This window comes from Genypterus blacodes, unplaced genomic scaffold (genome assembly GCF_046128005.1).
Source record: "Genypterus blacodes isolate CSIRO-AG114 ecotype Tasmania unplaced genomic scaffold, CSIRO-AGI_Gbla_v1 ptg000064l_1, whole genome shotgun sequence".
In the NCBI taxonomy this organism is placed as follows: domain Eukaryota; kingdom Metazoa; phylum Chordata; class Actinopteri; order Ophidiiformes; family Ophidiidae; genus Genypterus; species Genypterus blacodes.
In genome coordinates, this window is record NW_027466876.1 from 761,131 (window position 1) to 778,760 (window position 17,630).

The 17,630-nt window shown below is 43.4% G+C and overlaps 1 protein-coding gene across 6 annotated transcripts in view; it reads right to left on the bottom strand.

Annotated features, from left to right (window-relative positions):
• The window catches only part of LOC143004089 (unconventional myosin-VI-like), an 84,070-nt gene extending 67,092 nt beyond the window's left edge, over positions 1-16,978 (bottom strand). For all 6 annotated transcript variants that reach the window (XM_076154951.1, XM_076154950.1, XM_076154949.1 and 3 more), the window contains exons 1-4: positions 16,801-16,978; positions 4,247-4,381; positions 544-613; positions 253-326 (exon numbers count right to left, since the gene is read on the bottom strand). In XM_076154951.1, coding sequence (XP_076011066.1) covers positions 253-326; positions 544-613; positions 4,247-4,363 — 261 coding nt within the window. In that variant the 5' untranslated portion in view covers positions 4,364-4,381; positions 16,801-16,978. The remainder of the gene's footprint in view (positions 1-252; positions 327-543; positions 614-4,246; positions 4,382-16,800) is intronic.
• Between the last annotated feature and the right edge of the window lie 652 nt (positions 16,979-17,630).

The following is a 17,630-nucleotide window of genomic DNA, read 5'->3' on the forward strand; positions in this document are numbered from 1 at the left end:
ATAATGATCGGTTAATAAGCACAATTAGCGAACACGCCAAATAAGTATGCTAACTTAAAATAGATTTACTACTGGTATCGGTACTAATATTATTGTATCAATGCACATGGTTGCGTGTGTGTAGTAGTTGTTGTAGGTTACATAAAAAAAAACGAAAAAAACAAACAGTGTAACAAGACAATGGTTTACTAACTTTGCCAAACTTGCTGCACCAACAGACGTTTAGCTTTGTTACCTCGCGTGAACACTTACATAAATTTTATCTTTGCTGTATCTCACACGAACGTTGTTGAGCAGAGTGGCTTCATTTAGGTACATCAAAGAACCTGAGACACAAAGGAGGAAAGAAACATTTCAGCGGAGAAAGAAACGCTAGTTACTGCGGCGCTAAAGGCTAATTAGCTGCTGTACACATTCATTATTCATTCATTTGTTTTGTTCAGTTTAGTTGTGGATGTTAGGTCCAGTTTATGTTACGTTTTCTGATTCTATGTTTATATTCCTTGTATACTGTTGAGAAATAATTGAAAATAAGAAACTCACAGTTATCCTCCACCTGTTTGTTGACATCATCCTCTGCGGGAAACACTTGGCTAACAGGAGCTAAAAATGTCTGAAAGAGAAATCAGTACATGTCAAATATAATCACAGTGCACATCTGAGTTACAACTCTTCCATAAGAAAACCAAGGCCGAAACATTTGAGAGAAATGTGTCTAAAAAATCCATTATCTGCCGTCATATACTGCTTATAATATGTAATCCAGCTCTCCAGATGGATAAATCTTGCAGCTGCTGCTAAACTGCACATCACAGTCAGATGAATAATTTGGTGGCAGGAGGTAATAGTATCAGAGTGAAGTGGCCTGGACACAAACGCGCTCTAATGGACGCAAAAATGTCAGTCAGCGCCTCAGCAGCAGACTGCAGCCACTCTGCATTATTAAACGCGTCACCACATACAGACATCCGAACACAGGTAACAAGAGGGGTCCGTTCTGAAACCAAACACTGGCTGAGGGGGAAGAATGTGAGGAAATATAATGGAATAATGACGATCCAAGTCAGTGTTGGTTTTCATTGGGCTATGACCTCCGGCGACACCGGGTGCAGTTGAGGGTGAAGCGGCTGGCGTGAGATGCTCTGGGTAAGTTGGGGTCGTGTTCGCAGTGAGGGTGGAATGATGTTGCGGGCACGGTGCTGCTTTAGATATACCAGCTGGTCTGTGATCCAACTCTGGTCTGAACATCTAAGCATGTTAAACTGGGAGGAGACCCACAGGGCAAACCCAGGATATGCAGGAGAAGTTACAGAACACATTTAGTCTGGGAACATTTTAGGAGTTGAGTTGGAGGATATGGCTAGAAAAACAGGCAATTTTGCTAATCGTGTTGCCTCTCAGATTTAAACTCCCAGTCTCAAAAAGGAGAAATTCCTTGAAAGCAGCTTTGAGGTGAATAGATCGTAACCCAAACTTCACTTCAAATGAGCTGTAGTACTCTCTAAACGTTCCCTTTATTCAATCATTTCTTCAGAAGCATTACAGCAATAAAACAATAACTTGCAGATACTAGAGTCCAGCGATTGTCTATCTAATCTCTTATCGAAACATTTCCTAAAATACAGAGGAGGGGAAAGTAGAAGAGCCTTTACCAAAACTGTTCTGGCAATCATTTAAACAGACTTCAAACTGAAATTCATCAATTGATTATCTGATTATAGCTAACGGAAATAAAGCGTGTCATCTTTCCAGTGGATCATTTGAGAGTGCTGTTTGTTGAACTGGAAAAACTGCTATATGATGACGAAAGATGATGAATTATTAACAACAATAAAACAAACTGCCAGAGAAACAGTTAAATATAGTTGCGTAGATTTCCTGGCACTCGCTGCTGCACTCTATGTAGACTAGAGTACAGAGGCTGCCTGAGCACATTTCATCACAAGGTAGATTACCTGCTTGGTAATAAATGCATGTTTTGCATTCTGCAAGCTAAAGCTGTCTGCGTTGAGTCAATGGAGGCAAGGTTTATGAGGACACATGTGACCTCGGGGCGGTTCGGTGGTAGTTGTGGGTAGGGTGGCTGGGGGGGGGGGGGGGGGGTTCAGTGATCTATAGGCCAATCAACACCGGCTCCCGCGGAGTCCTGGGGGCTGAACCATGCTCTCTGTGAAAAGCCAAAGACTTTTGCCCTGCCAAAATATTGAGGCAGTGGGGGCCTTCAATATGCCGAGCCCGGAGTGAGTGCCATGGTGACATACAGTCAATTCATTCTTTCCACTGGTGACATGTTCCACATTCTCAGCCCAAACCGGCCAGATTCCACAGCACTTGGCCACGAGAGAACGTAGAGGAGAAAACTGGGAAGAAAGACTAATCCAAGAAGGAAAACTGGAAACCGTAAACTCTTTCACAAGAGGGCTGGAAGCAAGAAAATCAAAACATGGAAAAACAGATTAAATCCACTTTCCAAATTTGACTTCTAGAGAACATGCGTAGGATCAATGACAACTGGATCCAGCACACTTCCTTAAAAGGGTCTCCATGTTCACTTGTTTTGGTCTGCACCTCAGTGAGATTTGGCAGTTCTGAGCCCAGCAATCACAATCGGGTACAGAGGAAAACAACCAGAAGGACTTGGCAAATCATTTCTGGAGTGGTTCAACATGAAACACACTGGTTTCGACCCTATTGCTACATTGATTGACCTACAAGCAGAGTGGACTAGGTGTGCAAAAGCAAAGACTCGGGCATTGTATATGAATCTATGACATGGTCCCGCACTGAGCCTCCCTTCTGACGGTCACATAGGAGGTCTGCCAGCCAGCTATCCCTCCGTCAGACACTGGCACAAAGTGGTTACAGAAGGACACAATGGACATTGTTGTAATTCAGAGTGTTACAGGCCTCGCCGCTGCCCGGAAACTCGCCCCGTCTGAAGCATGAATGTGTTCACGCCATCTCAGCATGTGCAGTAACTGTTTTTCTTCTCTCACATGTGACACGGATCTGATGAGCTGATGTTTTCTGTTAAAGGCTTCCCATGTAGCACTTTAAGACAAACTTTAAGTTCAGCAGATTACACTTTCAAGCAGCCTAGAATATGCTTAAAAAACTTAAATTGAAGTTAACTGATACTTAATTAAATAAATCCAAAAAGTATGAACCTTGATGGTTAGAATCAGGGCTGTCGTCAGAGATTGGGAAGACCTGTGAAAGTTTGCCGTACAGCCTAAACTCAGGGTAGAGGAGAGCTTTTCTGTTACGGTTGATCAATTCTAACACGAATGACACGGATGTAAGACACCACATCAGGTCCAGAGGCATGAGAACAATAACAACCCATGTGACTTTGCCTTTTAACACTTTGAGAGGAATTAAGTAGTTACATAATAAATCAGCGGGGACTGAAACACGTCTTCCGAGAACATCTTCCCCCCGGAACCGGTGTCACAGCCCAGTGTTTTATAGGTCGACGGTCAACATCATTGGCGAGCAGACTGTTTGTAAGGGAACACTCGGTTAATGAGGCTTTCCAGGGGGGAAGATTAGAGAGCCGGACAGGAAGCTTAGGGGTTACCACAGAAACTGGCACTCAAAAGACATTAAAAGCCTCGACGAGAAAAGTGATGAAGAGTAAATGGGGTGAGATATGGAGAAGAGCTTGTTTGTCTTTCTCTAAAGAGCCACTTGAGATCCGATAGCGCAGATTAATTTGATACCCTGGAACATTAAGGCCTGCCATCTATAAACTGCAGCATTTGGGGGTGAATGATTGAACGAATGATGTTTTACTGCTTCCAAGTAACTCCTCTCCACACCGGAACATATGACACGATCAATCATTAACACAGAAACGTTTGTATACAGAGAGTTAAGCTCTCCATGACCCAGGAGATGATGGACCCTGTGGGAACAGAGCACTTCATAGGAATCGCTTCGCATCTTCGTCCAAATGTTTCATTAAAGATGTACTCTATTGACTTGATGCACTTTGTGATGTAACAAGACAACACTGGTTAAGTATTGGAGTGGAAATCATGCAGTAGCTGTAGTGTAGATCTTCAATTGCCCAAGCATGGAACTCATGGAAGGAACCACTCTGGATAGTTCCAGGTTAAGAGATTCCTAATGCAGGTTCACACTTTAAGTCTGAATGCTTTATAGTGAGAGACTTAAGCCTATGGTTCCATAGAGGAGCACTTGTGGGTCATGGTTGCGTCAGTAGGATGAGTGGACCCCTCACCTTTCCCTTCTGTTTGAGAGGTTCGATGGTCAGGCTGTCGGCGCCGATGTCTACGATGGTTCCCAGCTGGAACCCGTCAGTTGGGTGGGGCGCCCACACCGGCTTCCCATCCTCCATCGCGCCGCTCGGAAGGCTCTGGAAAACATGACACGCAAACAGTCAGACCCACGTGTTGTTCCTCAGGGGGAGATGCAGCCCTGCAGCATGGTCACCAAACTACTGACGGCCAATGCCAACATACTCTACAGTAACAGCACAGAACAAAACGTGTTTGCAACAGATTGCGACAAATCCAGTCACAAGTGCTCATTTACTCGCTTTCATACCGAAACCAAACTAATTCCTTATGAAACCAACTATGTGAACAGTTACGACTTATGGCCAAATGAAAGGGAACATCAGCTGGTTCATGCAATTCCATATATAGACGGCGTCACTAATGCACCATAGCAGACATTATAAACTACGCAGGTTTCAATATCTTAAGCTGGCAATTCATATAAACAACAACAACAAGCATTTCCAGTCTCCTGGCCAGTGAGTCCCTTCATGGAAGACATGTAAAGTTCTTGATGACCAGAGAGTGGGCACCAGAAGCGGTCTTCCTAGGCGTGCACCAGGTTAGAAAATATAAAGCACATTTCCTCTTTTTCTGTATTAAAAGTTAACACCCATCAAACAGTGGCCTATACACAGAGGAATGAGTCCCTTGTGTGTGTGTGCTGACTCTTTGGGGCTTTGAGGCAGCCAGTGCACCAATTACACTGTTATTGAATCAAACTAACAGCTGATCCTGTTACTGTGCTCAGGCTGTAATAGACTGCAAGTCTTCACCTCGGGGACAACACCTAATACTCAGGGCTTCTGTTCCATGTTACAGGGTCAGAAAACAACAGAGAAAGAGTTTGGCTCAGGTAAAGAGCTGCTACCTTCAGGAACATTAAGTCATAAGTGCGTGGATTTAAAGAACCGAAGTTGGGGCTAGTATTAAAACCTAACACAGTAAGAAATAGCACATAATGAGACCCAAATAACCAGAGGATATGTAGTTAATTACTGAGGCACACATGCGGCGCAGAGGAAAAACAGACCACCGAGCACCATGTGTGACTAAAACAGGAAAAACAAGCCAGGATCTCCCCCGATCTCTGTGTGTTTACATGCACACAGCACTCCAGCTCAATGAGTGTTTCAGGAGAAGCTGTTAGTGCTTCAGCTGAGACAGTTTTGCATCTTTCTGTGATGGTCATAATTAAACCAGGTCCAATAAATGGGTTCAAACCAAAATTAGAACTTGCCAAGAACTGAAGCACACTCCACAAAAAAAAAAAACACAGATTCCTTTCTTGGAGTTCTGGTCCCAAAAGAAAGCAGGGATGAGAATGTAGGTTTGTAGGCCAAAGATCTCAGCAGGTGGCATAGAAATCGTAAGTTAACAAGCCTTGCGAGACACGGCTACGTCACTCCAAAGGCATTAAAGTAAACTTCATAACAATTGTCAAAAGAACAACAACTCTGTATTGGATCAGTGAGTCGCTCAGCCAAATGGCAAACAAAACAGAACGATGCCCCATCAGCAAACTGACCCCATTAACGTGAATGAGATGAGGTCAGCGAGCGGCGGCAGCGACTCTGCTGCCAATAAGAACCGAAACTCTAAACCGACTTCTGTTGTATAATCTCTATGCACACAGCTGTGGCCACTCAGAAGGCCGCTCGCAGCACTCGACGGCTTTTGGCACGCCGTCAAACTGCAAACTCAATAACAGTGTGGGGTTTTCTGTGGGCACTTTCATTTCTAAATTATTACCCAAACAAGCCGAGCCCTGTCCTCTGCTGAAGGGGCCTCCTGCGCTGAGAGGCAATTAGGACGACTGGACCTTAAGTACAATTATGGGATGAGTCCTGAGTAATGGCGTGATTAGTGGTTTCACAGCTGAAGAGACAAATCCCCTGCGCAAGTGTCATTGAGCAGCAGTATGAACTCGTATAGTTTTATTTCTATTTGATCAGGGGTTGTTTCAGCCTGTAATTAGTTTGAGATTTGTGCAGATTGCCCCCCTCTCCTCTTATTCGTCACTATTCACATCTGGTAAACGTGATGAATGCAACCCTGCATGAAGGCAATATGAGAGCAAATATAGCACACAAACATCTGAGGCAGACAAAATGAAAAGTCATTTATTATCGTTCAGACAGTTTCGTATTCCTGCGGGGCCACAGAGAGCCGACTGTGTGGCTTTAAATGATTTTATCTTCAGGTTTTTTAACTCGTGCGATCCAGCTCATTTCACAAAACTGAATCACATTTTGGCTTTGCTTCCTCTGTGAACACACAGTAAAAGTGCCTCCACACACACACTGTGCTGTGGAGCTTCAGTGGGATTCGGGGCCATCTCCTGCCCGGAGGTATGAGGACTAAATGGCGATCAAAGGTTGGTGGTAATCCATTTGTCAGAGCTGTAAAATGCACTCAGTAAAGAGCTCTAGACAGCACGGGTCGATACTTCCTGCTCGTAACTGTGACGGTAAAAGGGGCCAAATAAGGAGCGTGTGTGTGTGTGTGTGTGTGTGTGTGTGTGTGTGTGTGTGTGTGTGTGTGTGCAGCCAAATGAAGCATCTAATAACAAAAGTGCAACAAGGTCAAACATTCAACACTCACTGACGTATAAGTTGTAACAATGTTTAACTGTCATCTTTTATTTGAAAACATAGCTTTGTGTTTACGTAGGTCTTTCCCCACATTCTTCCAGGTCGAATTAATCTAGTTCTGAACTTTAGGTGAGAAATTGCCACGTATTAGAGTTTCTACACTGTTAAAAAAAACAACACAGAACGGTCGGAGACAATGTGCTCACATAAATGTGCTGCGTTTGGTTTGATAAACTGCAGTCAGGCAGAAGGCGAGAATAAACCTGTCCAAAGCAAACTGCAAAGCCCACACACACACACAGCATCACATTCTATTGATATCCTGAACATCACATCACACACACACACACACACACACACACGGGCGCTGATGCAACCATCTGAGCTTTTACAGCAGATTGAGCAATGCCAATAAAAACTGGCCAGGATGAAACTTTAAAGCGTCATGCGGTAATGGAATAAATCAACGGAAATAGAAAAGAAATGAATGATTAAAATAGTCCGCAATATTAAAGCTGTCATGGTTGACCCAGATTCCATTATGCAAAGTAAGATGGTATCGAGTTGAGTTGTCAGTGTGCAATGAAAACCTGGTGGGTTAGAACACAACAGCAAGCTGGGAAACCCTCAATGTGTTGGGGAAGCTACTCTGAGTAAGCTAAAAGCTACTTGTTTAAAGTAGTTCAGTTAGTTTAGTAGTTCAACGCTGCGGCCAAGCTACTGACTTAATAAAGTAGTTAAAAGGGATGTATGGAGTAACGCAAGAGTTCATACAGTGCTCGTTTTTGACCGCCCTTACATGAGAAGCTCTTTGCAAAGCTACACAGCTACAAGTGGAAAACAATTAGAAGTTTTAGGGAGTGGAAAAAGTAGTGAAGTTAGTAGTGTCCCTACTTGCAGCTAGCTTTTGATCCTAAATGCTTGACAGTGTCAGAATTAGATCCAATGTATTGTTGTTTGAAAGAGATCAAAGTCATGTATTGATACAGCTTGATGGCCGAAGAAGTCGTTGGTCTGGAACCGTCCGGTCTACAGGAACATTTACATACTGATAAGGAGGAAAATCTAAAACAAATGTGTGTGTCCAAAACCAGTAAACATTATCAATTGAATCCAACGATCAAAACATCAAGCACTCTCAATATGGATTTGCCACGGCCTAAACTAAGCCCACACATCCACAGAGAAACGTCTTTCTTTCTTAGAATAAAGAAGCAGAACACTGGCGCCTTTCATGCCGCTGCTTTCATGCTTTGTGTGCGTTTGCGTATTCAAAAATATTTGCCTGTAACAAAGCTTTCAGTTATTTGCAGACATTTGAAACCTGAGCGTTTTCCGTTCATGGCCTGGGAGTGGGATGATCACTAGGTGCTTTGGAGTTCAGCAGATACTGTATACAATAGTATTATCATGCGTGTTAAAACAATTATAATAATAGCTAAAGTCACTGAGGAAATTAAAATTCGGAACATTTGCTTGTACCGCTCTTTACTGTTTCACCTCACCGGAATCTGATTTACGGATTTTGGGAACGCTTGGTCAAGGTCTAAAGATAAATGTTTGTTAAAACTCAAGTAGAAATCCACTTTTATCCATTTCCCACTCTACAGGGGGGTTCAGAGGTCAATCACAGCAGACCAGAACAAGAAGTGACACACACAGTAAACCATCTATGAAAAATAAGACATTCAAATAAGACAGCATGTCCTAATGTTGTCTGTTCTGTCTATTAGTCTGCCTGTTGTGCTGTGTGATGGGTTAATTGGAACAATATGCCTAATTTTCACATCCAGTAACATCCAGCAGCTGCTTCCTTTCATGTTTACAAGCAGATGGTGGGGAATTGCTGACTAAAAACATCTGAATTCAGCCCAAGCAGGAGGATGTGGTTAAGATCCGTATTTAAAAAGGACAATAACGCAAAAACAAAGGAGTTCAGCGTTGACGTCCGAGCAGCAGCCGTGTCGTAGGGGTGAAAGGAGAAATTGGAAAGTAAAATTGGAGAAAACATCCACCGCATGCACTCACACGTTTTCACGTCTCGCCGACTCAGCGATATTCAGCAGGTGCGTTTAGAGACGAGGTGTTGTAATGGACTCTGATGACCTGCTTGTCTCGACCCGTCTCATTTACTGCACCTTTCTCATTTCCCTCAGTGAGCGAAACAGAAGATCTTCTCATTGCTGGATTGGAACTGGATGCTAGCATAAGTGTTGTTGTCCTGCTTCAAACGTTTAAATCAACCGGTTGTGTTCTGCTGCTGTGAAGAAGACTGCAAAGTCAGCTGAGCTTCATGTTGGCTCAGGTGATAACAGCCCGTGTTCACTTCCTTGTGTGTCCCGCTCAGAACTTATCAATCCAAGCCAAGTCTACTTGAGTGGATTTTTCCTTGGCAAAAAAGGAGTGGAGAGCAGTAAACTGTGTGGACAGGGAGCAGTAGCAGCTGTTCCTGTGATTGGTGCACAGGGGGGGGGGGGGTGTCACATGATGCGGCGGTACAGGAAGTGGTTTCGGAGCTGAGCAGGCCGGGGAGGTCTGCATGTCGAGCCCACTCCTCTGCCGCCGCACGGACAAACATCGGATTGTTCCGTTTGTGTCGGCTGTTCACTGAGAACTCACTGTCATGTTGGTTAAGATGAGTCACGTGACCAACGCAGACAAAGTGATGTGTTCACACTCACACAAACACACACATACATTGGCCTGAAGGCAAAAGTCAAAGCAACAAGCAGAGAGCTGCAGCACACACAACAGCCTGTCTCTCCTCAAATAACCTGCAGGATTCATTTGGGTCACCTGCAGTCATCAGTGCATCACATTAACACCAAAGACAATCAGCAGCGAACTCTGCAATTCTACAAAGATTTTATCCTCTCTCAGCTAGGAGGTTTAAAGAACAATTACTACATAGCTGGCTCTTACAGCCTTGCTCTCAAACAGGAGATTCCATTCAAATGCTATGATAGATACACTATAAATACAATATACAGTAAGCAAGACATAAACAAGCAAAGAGACATGAGACATACCGCACAAAATGAAATGAAAAGCAGAGACCATATTGGACCAAACAGAGGTTAATGTGATTGATCAGTAAATAAAGGCTATTTCGTCTTTATTACAATTAAAATTTTCAGAGGCTTTGACAGAGGAAAATCTGTAAAATAGATTTTTTTGCAATCTCCTGCTAGATTAAAAGATAATATCAAAGAAAATTCATTTTAATTATCAAAGTGGGCCAGGAAATCTGAGCGAGTCACATTGGCAGATATCTGGTACATGTGAGATTTATTTACTCAGATTTATCCACCAGCTTTATACTTTACTATGAGCTGAAAATATCACATTCCATGTTTGTTCCATATTTGAAATGTGATACTGATTCACCTGGACCTAGTTGTGTAAATAAAGCATTCAAAGGTCCATAAATAAACTAAATAAAGGACGTGGTCGGAGCTCTCTGACCCTTTTGTCGTTACCCTGCGGCTTCGGATGAAAACCACAGTGATGTCAGCGCGCCATAAAGAATATTGCCCAACAATCTCTCTGGCTATTGAGCTGCGGCTGCCACACCCACAGCAGAGACTCGCCGACACCAGGGTGTGTTACAGCTCATAAAGCAGATTAGCAGGTGATTCCTTTCAACCCAACCCTTCTAACAAACACAAGCACACACGCATAAAAACTGGACACAAACGCACAGGATTGACCTTATTTAACAAAAGGAATAACTTTTTGAAAGATTCCGCGCAATATTTAGATGTAATACGTAGGCTACTAAACAAAATATGACTTTATTCATTGATTTAATTGTTGTGTAAGCGAGTGTGTATCTCTCCCTCTGAGATGATTCCATATGAAAGAGAGAGAGAGAGAGAGAGAGAGAGAGAGAGAGAGAGAGAGAGAGAGATGGAGAAATCTTAACATTTGTGGCGACAAAGCAAGTAAAGTTTGATAGTTTTGATAAATTGATGACTATGAGATAAATGTTCACCCGATAATAGAATAGAACACACACACACACACACACACACACACACACACACACACACACACACACACACACACACACACACACACACACACACACACACACACACACACACACACACACACACACACACACACACACTTCACTTTTGATGATTTCAGCGAAGCTTGGGAATTTGTGAAGTGCTGATCTTATACAAACTCGTAGTAATGCAGTTTAAAGATTGACAGGAGTCATCCTCCTCCTCCACGAGTCGAAGTCTAACCCTAATAAAGTGGGGTCATAAGCAGCTACAAAGTTGTACATTAAACAAAGAAGTGTCTTAAATCCTGCCTCCAAGATCAAACAGTCGACATAAAAGAACATCATAAAATATATCCAATGACTTTGTGACTTCTTTCCTCCCTTTGTTACCATCTACTTTCCTTCCTCCTATTACTTCCTTATATTCCGTCGTTCAACCTTCCAGTCCTTCCTGTCATTCATCAATTGATCTGAAAACATTTACTACAACAATCCTTTTAAGTTTCCTGACAGTGCTTGGAGATTAAATTCCCTGGAAGTTCTGTAAAGGGTTTGCAAATGCAACCAATTGCGGAATGTTTAGGGAATTCCCCCAAAGGTTGAATAAAAGGATGTGTTAATTAAACCAAATGGAACCTTCAGGGAATGTTCTTGTTGGGTAATAACAAGCCATGAGGACACCAAGTGGTGTCCTTTAAGGAACACTGCAGGAATGTTTACAGGGATCTCTGTTTCCTGTCTTGGCTATGATAAAGCAAGTCTCTGACTCTCCTCTCAGGCTCTGTAATCTGCCTTCACAGTGAGGTCACTTCCTGTCCCCAGATTATCCTACAGGACTGGAGGAGACAGACACTATACAGACCCTCCCAATGGACAAAAGACAGGAAGTCTCGGTGTTGTCACGGCAGACGCAATTCAAGAGGACAACCGGGATCAAAAAGGATGAGGCCGGGCCAAGGACATCACACACTGTGTATTTGCATAAAACAGAATCGCCAAGAAGAATAGCCACAGTTTGTACTCGACAGCGTGAAGGTTTACATACAGCAAATACCTGGCAAATATCTGTGACCCCGAGCGGCTGGGCCTTGGCGTTACAGAGATGGAATACTTTCGCTCTTGCACTTCCAAAATAAGGCAAAGGAGCAAAAACACCAATCTAATAATCCAGTCCAAGGATAAAGAAGGGACAAATTGTCTTTTCTTAGAACTTTAAGACTTCTGGGACAACGCTGGCCTTGCTGTCTCCTAACATCTCAGATTCACCTCAAGTCATCAGGCTAAACTTGGACTTATCATAGTAGAGATGAAGCATAAGAAACTTTTTCTCCAGGTACTTTTTCGCGAACGACCGTATGCTTCAGGTATCTCTGGAGAAAATGATGACATCACTTCTGCAAACACCAGGCCTCCATGAGCTAAAACACCTAATGAGTAACCTGTTTGGTTTTTGGTGAGCTGAGAGATGAGTGTGTGTGTGTGTGTGTGTGTGTGTGTGTGTGTGTGTGTGTGTGTGTGTGTGTGTCCTCGCTGGATGTCAAGTTGAACTCTCCCAATTCACCAACACAGTAGAGAAGCAGTCAGATCAGAGGAGCGAAGGTCAGAGGTGTAAACACTGCAGCTTCTGTCCCTTGGATGTTTCGGAGGAGTGCTACAGTGAGCCGGATTAACACAAGTCCAAAGTTCTCCCCGGGGATAAAGCTACAAAACCTAATGAGTCAAACCAAAGACACACATTACGCGTTCAACATGTTTCTTCTCACGTTTGGCTCCATACAAACAGACAATGTACAAGCTTGAGTCAACACCAATCTCTCTAAACTAATATCTCAGAGCAACGCGGTACAAAAGCCGGTACAGTCACTGTACTTTGTAGAGAAGAACCAAAATAGTTTTACACATTAAAAGGCCTTATCGCATCAAACCATTCCTACTCCCAAAACAACACCCACATGTTTACAAGCTACACCCAACACAGAAACCGACAGGCCTGAAACTACACGCTGTGCCGGGGTCAGATCCGTACCAGGAGGCCCTGGGTTTCATAGGTCACCGCCACGTGATTCCTGCGAGATCGGCCATGAATGGCTGCTGCGCTCCCTGTTGCTGTGGTTACAGTGTGCGCCGCTGTAATGATGGGTTGGGTTGATTTGCATGTTTAAACGGCTGGGAACTGGGGTTTAAACCACCGGGCCGGAGCAGGAGCGAGGAGACAAAGATGTTCAGTCACGGCCGAGAACAAACACGTGGGAAAGTTTTCATGAAGTACAAGACAAAGGAGACACTCAAACCTCACGCATCATGATGATGTCATGATGTTCACCTCCATGACATAAGTATATTGAGTATGTCTATTAAACAGTGTATGAACTGAAGAGTAGTATTGATGAGATGACAATATGACGACAACTGCATTGCAATTCTTTACAAAGACAAAATCACGGCGAACTAAACCGAACTCAACACCATTCAAACTCGTGTGGCACCAAAACATCTCCAGCTTTCTTTGCTTTGTTGTAGTGAAAAAGGAAACCTGAGCCGGCGAGAGGAAACAACCCCAAAATCCAAGAGCTTTACAAGTGGCAAGAGACACGTATGTTGACATTTGATCAGGCAACAGTCACAGATGCTTGACAGCTTAAGAACGGCGAAGTCAAAGAGAGAGCACATGTAGATTTAAAGTGGACATATTCAGCTTTAAGGTACTTTCTCTCATTTATACTGTAGTGTCATATCGTACGCCTTTTTATGGGTTATTTACTTTTGTAGCACTGTGACATGTAATCTAATCATGTATCCACACCCACCAAGTACAAGGCGAGCAAGTGAGCGTGTCACAGTCTCAGGTTGTTGCCAGCTGAGTCCCGTCACAGCTGGCTAATCATGACAAAGTGAGCTTTTTGGCTCCCCCGTAGGCTAAGATGGCTAACATGGCCCCGTTTTCACTCAGTGTGAACAACGGTAGCGCGGTAATAGAGAGCGGGAGCAAAGGCCTTTCGGGGCTCACGGGCGGCGAGTGCGTAAGGTGACACTCTTCACCGCAGTCAACAACAGGCTGCGGTCCGCTCTGTGGGCCGTGACTAATTCAGCTCACGTTCCCCCCTTTTTACAAAGGCGGTGGGCGGGGGGGGGGGGGGTGTCAGCAAGGTCCTATAACCCCTTCAACATTAGCATCTCAACCTCAATCACAAGTCCACGTCCTCCCTTTGACTGCTGAGTCCGATTCTGGGTCAAAAGAGTCAGGGCCAGCTTGGTGACTAACAAGTGCAAACTGTGGTTCTGCTCTGAATCTGTGAGTTTCTACTTTGGTCTCAGTTTGGTTTTACACAGGCAAATAAATCAACAGCAGTCATACGAGATCTCTCACTACCCTCATTAGTGAGAAATATCTGGTGTGTGAGGAAGACATTCAAAACAGGAAGAAGTTACTGTGCCAGGTCACAGGTATGTTATGAAGACTTAACCGTCCTCTGGTCAACGTTGACCTCATAAGTTCTGGTTGCAGGCCAATCATGAGATCGACAGAAACGGTTAGCAGCAGAGGTAAACTCGGTCGGTGCAGAACTAGTTGGCGTCAGGTTTCCCCCCACAACAAACTTAACTGCTCCAGAGTTGGGACCGGACCAAATCCACACAAAACAACTTGTTTTGGCCGAAACCTGCGTGCAAAGGAACACGTGAGGGTACGGCCTACATTCCTGCATTCCTTCACCTACTGCAGATTGGAATAAATCCATGCACTGTCAGGGTAACGGAGATATCAGAGTAATTCATCTAATGTTCTATAATGCGCACACACAGATAGATTATCAACTTGAGCAGCCACGTAGAAATATCGCATTCAAACTAATGCCACTTGTTTCAATTGATGCAAACTGTGACACAGCACTTATCAGACTCTCACAGGAGGACGCTTCCTCCCAAAAATGGAACTCGTCCAGCTTATCCAATAATCACGATCATTTCCAGAGAAGAACTTTGATCCATAAAACTATCCAGTCAGCAGGATGCTTCAGTAACTATCATTTCCTGTGAAACATATAACTCTGTCACTTCAGCCATAAAAAGCAGGTATGAGGTGAGGGGAGCAAAGGTCAAAGGCCTGGAAGGAACTGAGAGACATCCACATTGACTTGAATTAAAAAAAGGTCAAATACGGGTTCACTTGAACTAAAATGTATTCTTTCAAACATGTAAGCCACTTGTATATCTTGCATTAAAATACATTATATCCAGATACAACATCATTATCTGGCTACGTCCTGTAAATTGGGACTTGCATTTGACATCTCGCAATTAAAACGCAGCCTAATTATCTGCGGCAATATCGAACAATCATTGAAATCTCCTGTTCATTTCTTGCTCCAATGAACAACTTCAGATTCACAACAACTTGAGCCATGAAGCCCCAGCTGTGTATGTTATTACATTTACAGCTGGCGAGTCCAGACTGAAATCTGAGCACTGTGCAAGATTGGATCATTGTTGATTACAGTGCACTTGCGGTGCATTAAAATTCATTTTTATATCTTACATCATCTGGATACGGATTGTATAATGCAAGTTGTAAATGGAACTTCACTTCTACAATTTCTTACTGTACATCCTATACTGTATCGATGCATCTCTGACAGCTAATAACTACCAGAGAGACACTGCAGACTCCAAAACAATGATTATACTGACACTGTGTACAATAATATCCATTACCGAGTACTACAGACACATGTTGAGGCATTTAAAAATATATATCAGTTGTGTCAGAAGAGCTACAGCCTGACACAGTGCACACTAAGCTGTTATATAATCATGACAGCACTCTGTGAGCTTACACACTTGTGCAGATGCCACGGTTTGTCTTTTATCTTGTCTCATTTCTCAGACAAAATGACAATGGACAAACCCCACCACCCTCTGCTGTTTTCTTATGCAAAGCATGGCAAGTCCATTGATCGCTCCCAGGCAGCAGAGTGATTGTCTGTGTGTGTGAGTGTGTGTGTCTGTGTGTAGGCCGCGGTCATTCTTTACTGTCAGATCTGCTGTACAACACGGCTCATATGTAATGTACGCACCAGTGATTCCTCTTTGCAGCTGCCAATCTCAGTCCCCCTACGAGGGTTTGTGCTAAATGCTCATCCCGGCCGGCGCCCCTGACCTCCGATTGAACAGCAGCCAAGTACAACAATTCCCTTCGCTAATCACAACAAATGAAACACAATTTAAAAAGCAGAATGTCATTTCTGAATCGAAAGAAGATACGTGTTGATTCGGCATGTATACAATCTCTCATGCGGCATTATGTTGAAAGCATTAAAGGTAGTTTAGCTGGTTAAAGCTCATTACCACTGCGTCCTTTCACCTGAATACAGCCTGGGCTAAGCAGACGAAAAGTTGATGTTGTACTTGTACCCAAAGAATGCATGGTAGATTATATATATGCCGAATGTAAGCGAGCCTTCTTGTGTTTAAAAATACATATTAAGTTTTGTGTTTCTACGTATATACTGTTGCTAATAATCGATACCACCTTAAATCAACGAGTATTTGAATGGAGTCTGGCGTTGAATGCTCCCTACGACGCTAAACAATCCAAGCACCGACTATGTTGTCAAAATCATTACATTTCATATCAATTAAAGCTAATATTTACACATTATAGTGGCTGGTAATTCGGGAATATAACACTATTTAAACTCTTCGCACCACAAAGGATATTAACGCACCAGACTGTGTTTTGTTTACGGTTTTCTCCAAGAAAAACCACAATGTGTTTTGACAGCCTCCCTGTGCTGCTAGCACCGGGACTATGGATGCTAACATCACCGCCTTTACACTCCCGATTGTTTCTTCCCCAGTACGTGCAAAACGGCTGCCGGGTGCTACGTACCTCGTTTCACTGCGTCAACTCCTGGGACACCGCAGTTTGCAATCGGAGGTGGTGGAAGAGGTAAAAGAGAAGAAGCGAATGTCCCCAACGAAAGCCGCGCCGGCTTCCAGATGATTGTTGCTTTTCTCCGGGTGCTCGGGCCACACGCTCCCCGCCCCACAGCCTCCAACTCCACCAGCAATCCTGGGAACTGACCCGTGACGTCACGTGTAGGTTTAGCAGGGTTTGGCTGTGTCTAATCTGCCGCTAGGGGGCGCGCTATACAACAGGTAGGTAAGGCCACGCGTGATAGAGTTAACCCTTTGATGTCTCCCATTTTCTTTAGCGTACCTTTCACTTGTTTTTTTTTATATATTTTTCAATTTTTGCTTTATTTGTCAGTGTAAAAGCTGAAATGTAAACATGTCTCTTTTATTCATCATATTCAATTTTCTGTTAAATCTGTAAAAAGGACATTTTAATTCCAGAGGTTTCTTTTTTCTAGAATAACATCTTTTATATTGAAGCTAGAAGGAATTTGAATATTCTCGATGAAAGAAATACATGTATAATAGATACATTTTCTCTAGATGTAGTTTTATTTAGCAAGGAATTTGTCAGAAACGCTCTCTGGTGGCAAGGCTGAAATATGTCTCCAAAGATTTACAGCGGGTAAAATGTGTGTTGATCACAATTGGTCACAATTTTTCTCAGTAAGTATATTTCTTAAATTGGGACTGAACCAGCTGATATTAATTTGCACTGACAAGGGGCAGGATTGCGTTCTAATTACTGATAGTTTTCAGCTGGTGTCTTGGCTTTCTGCACCTCGCTTACTTCATGCCTTCTTT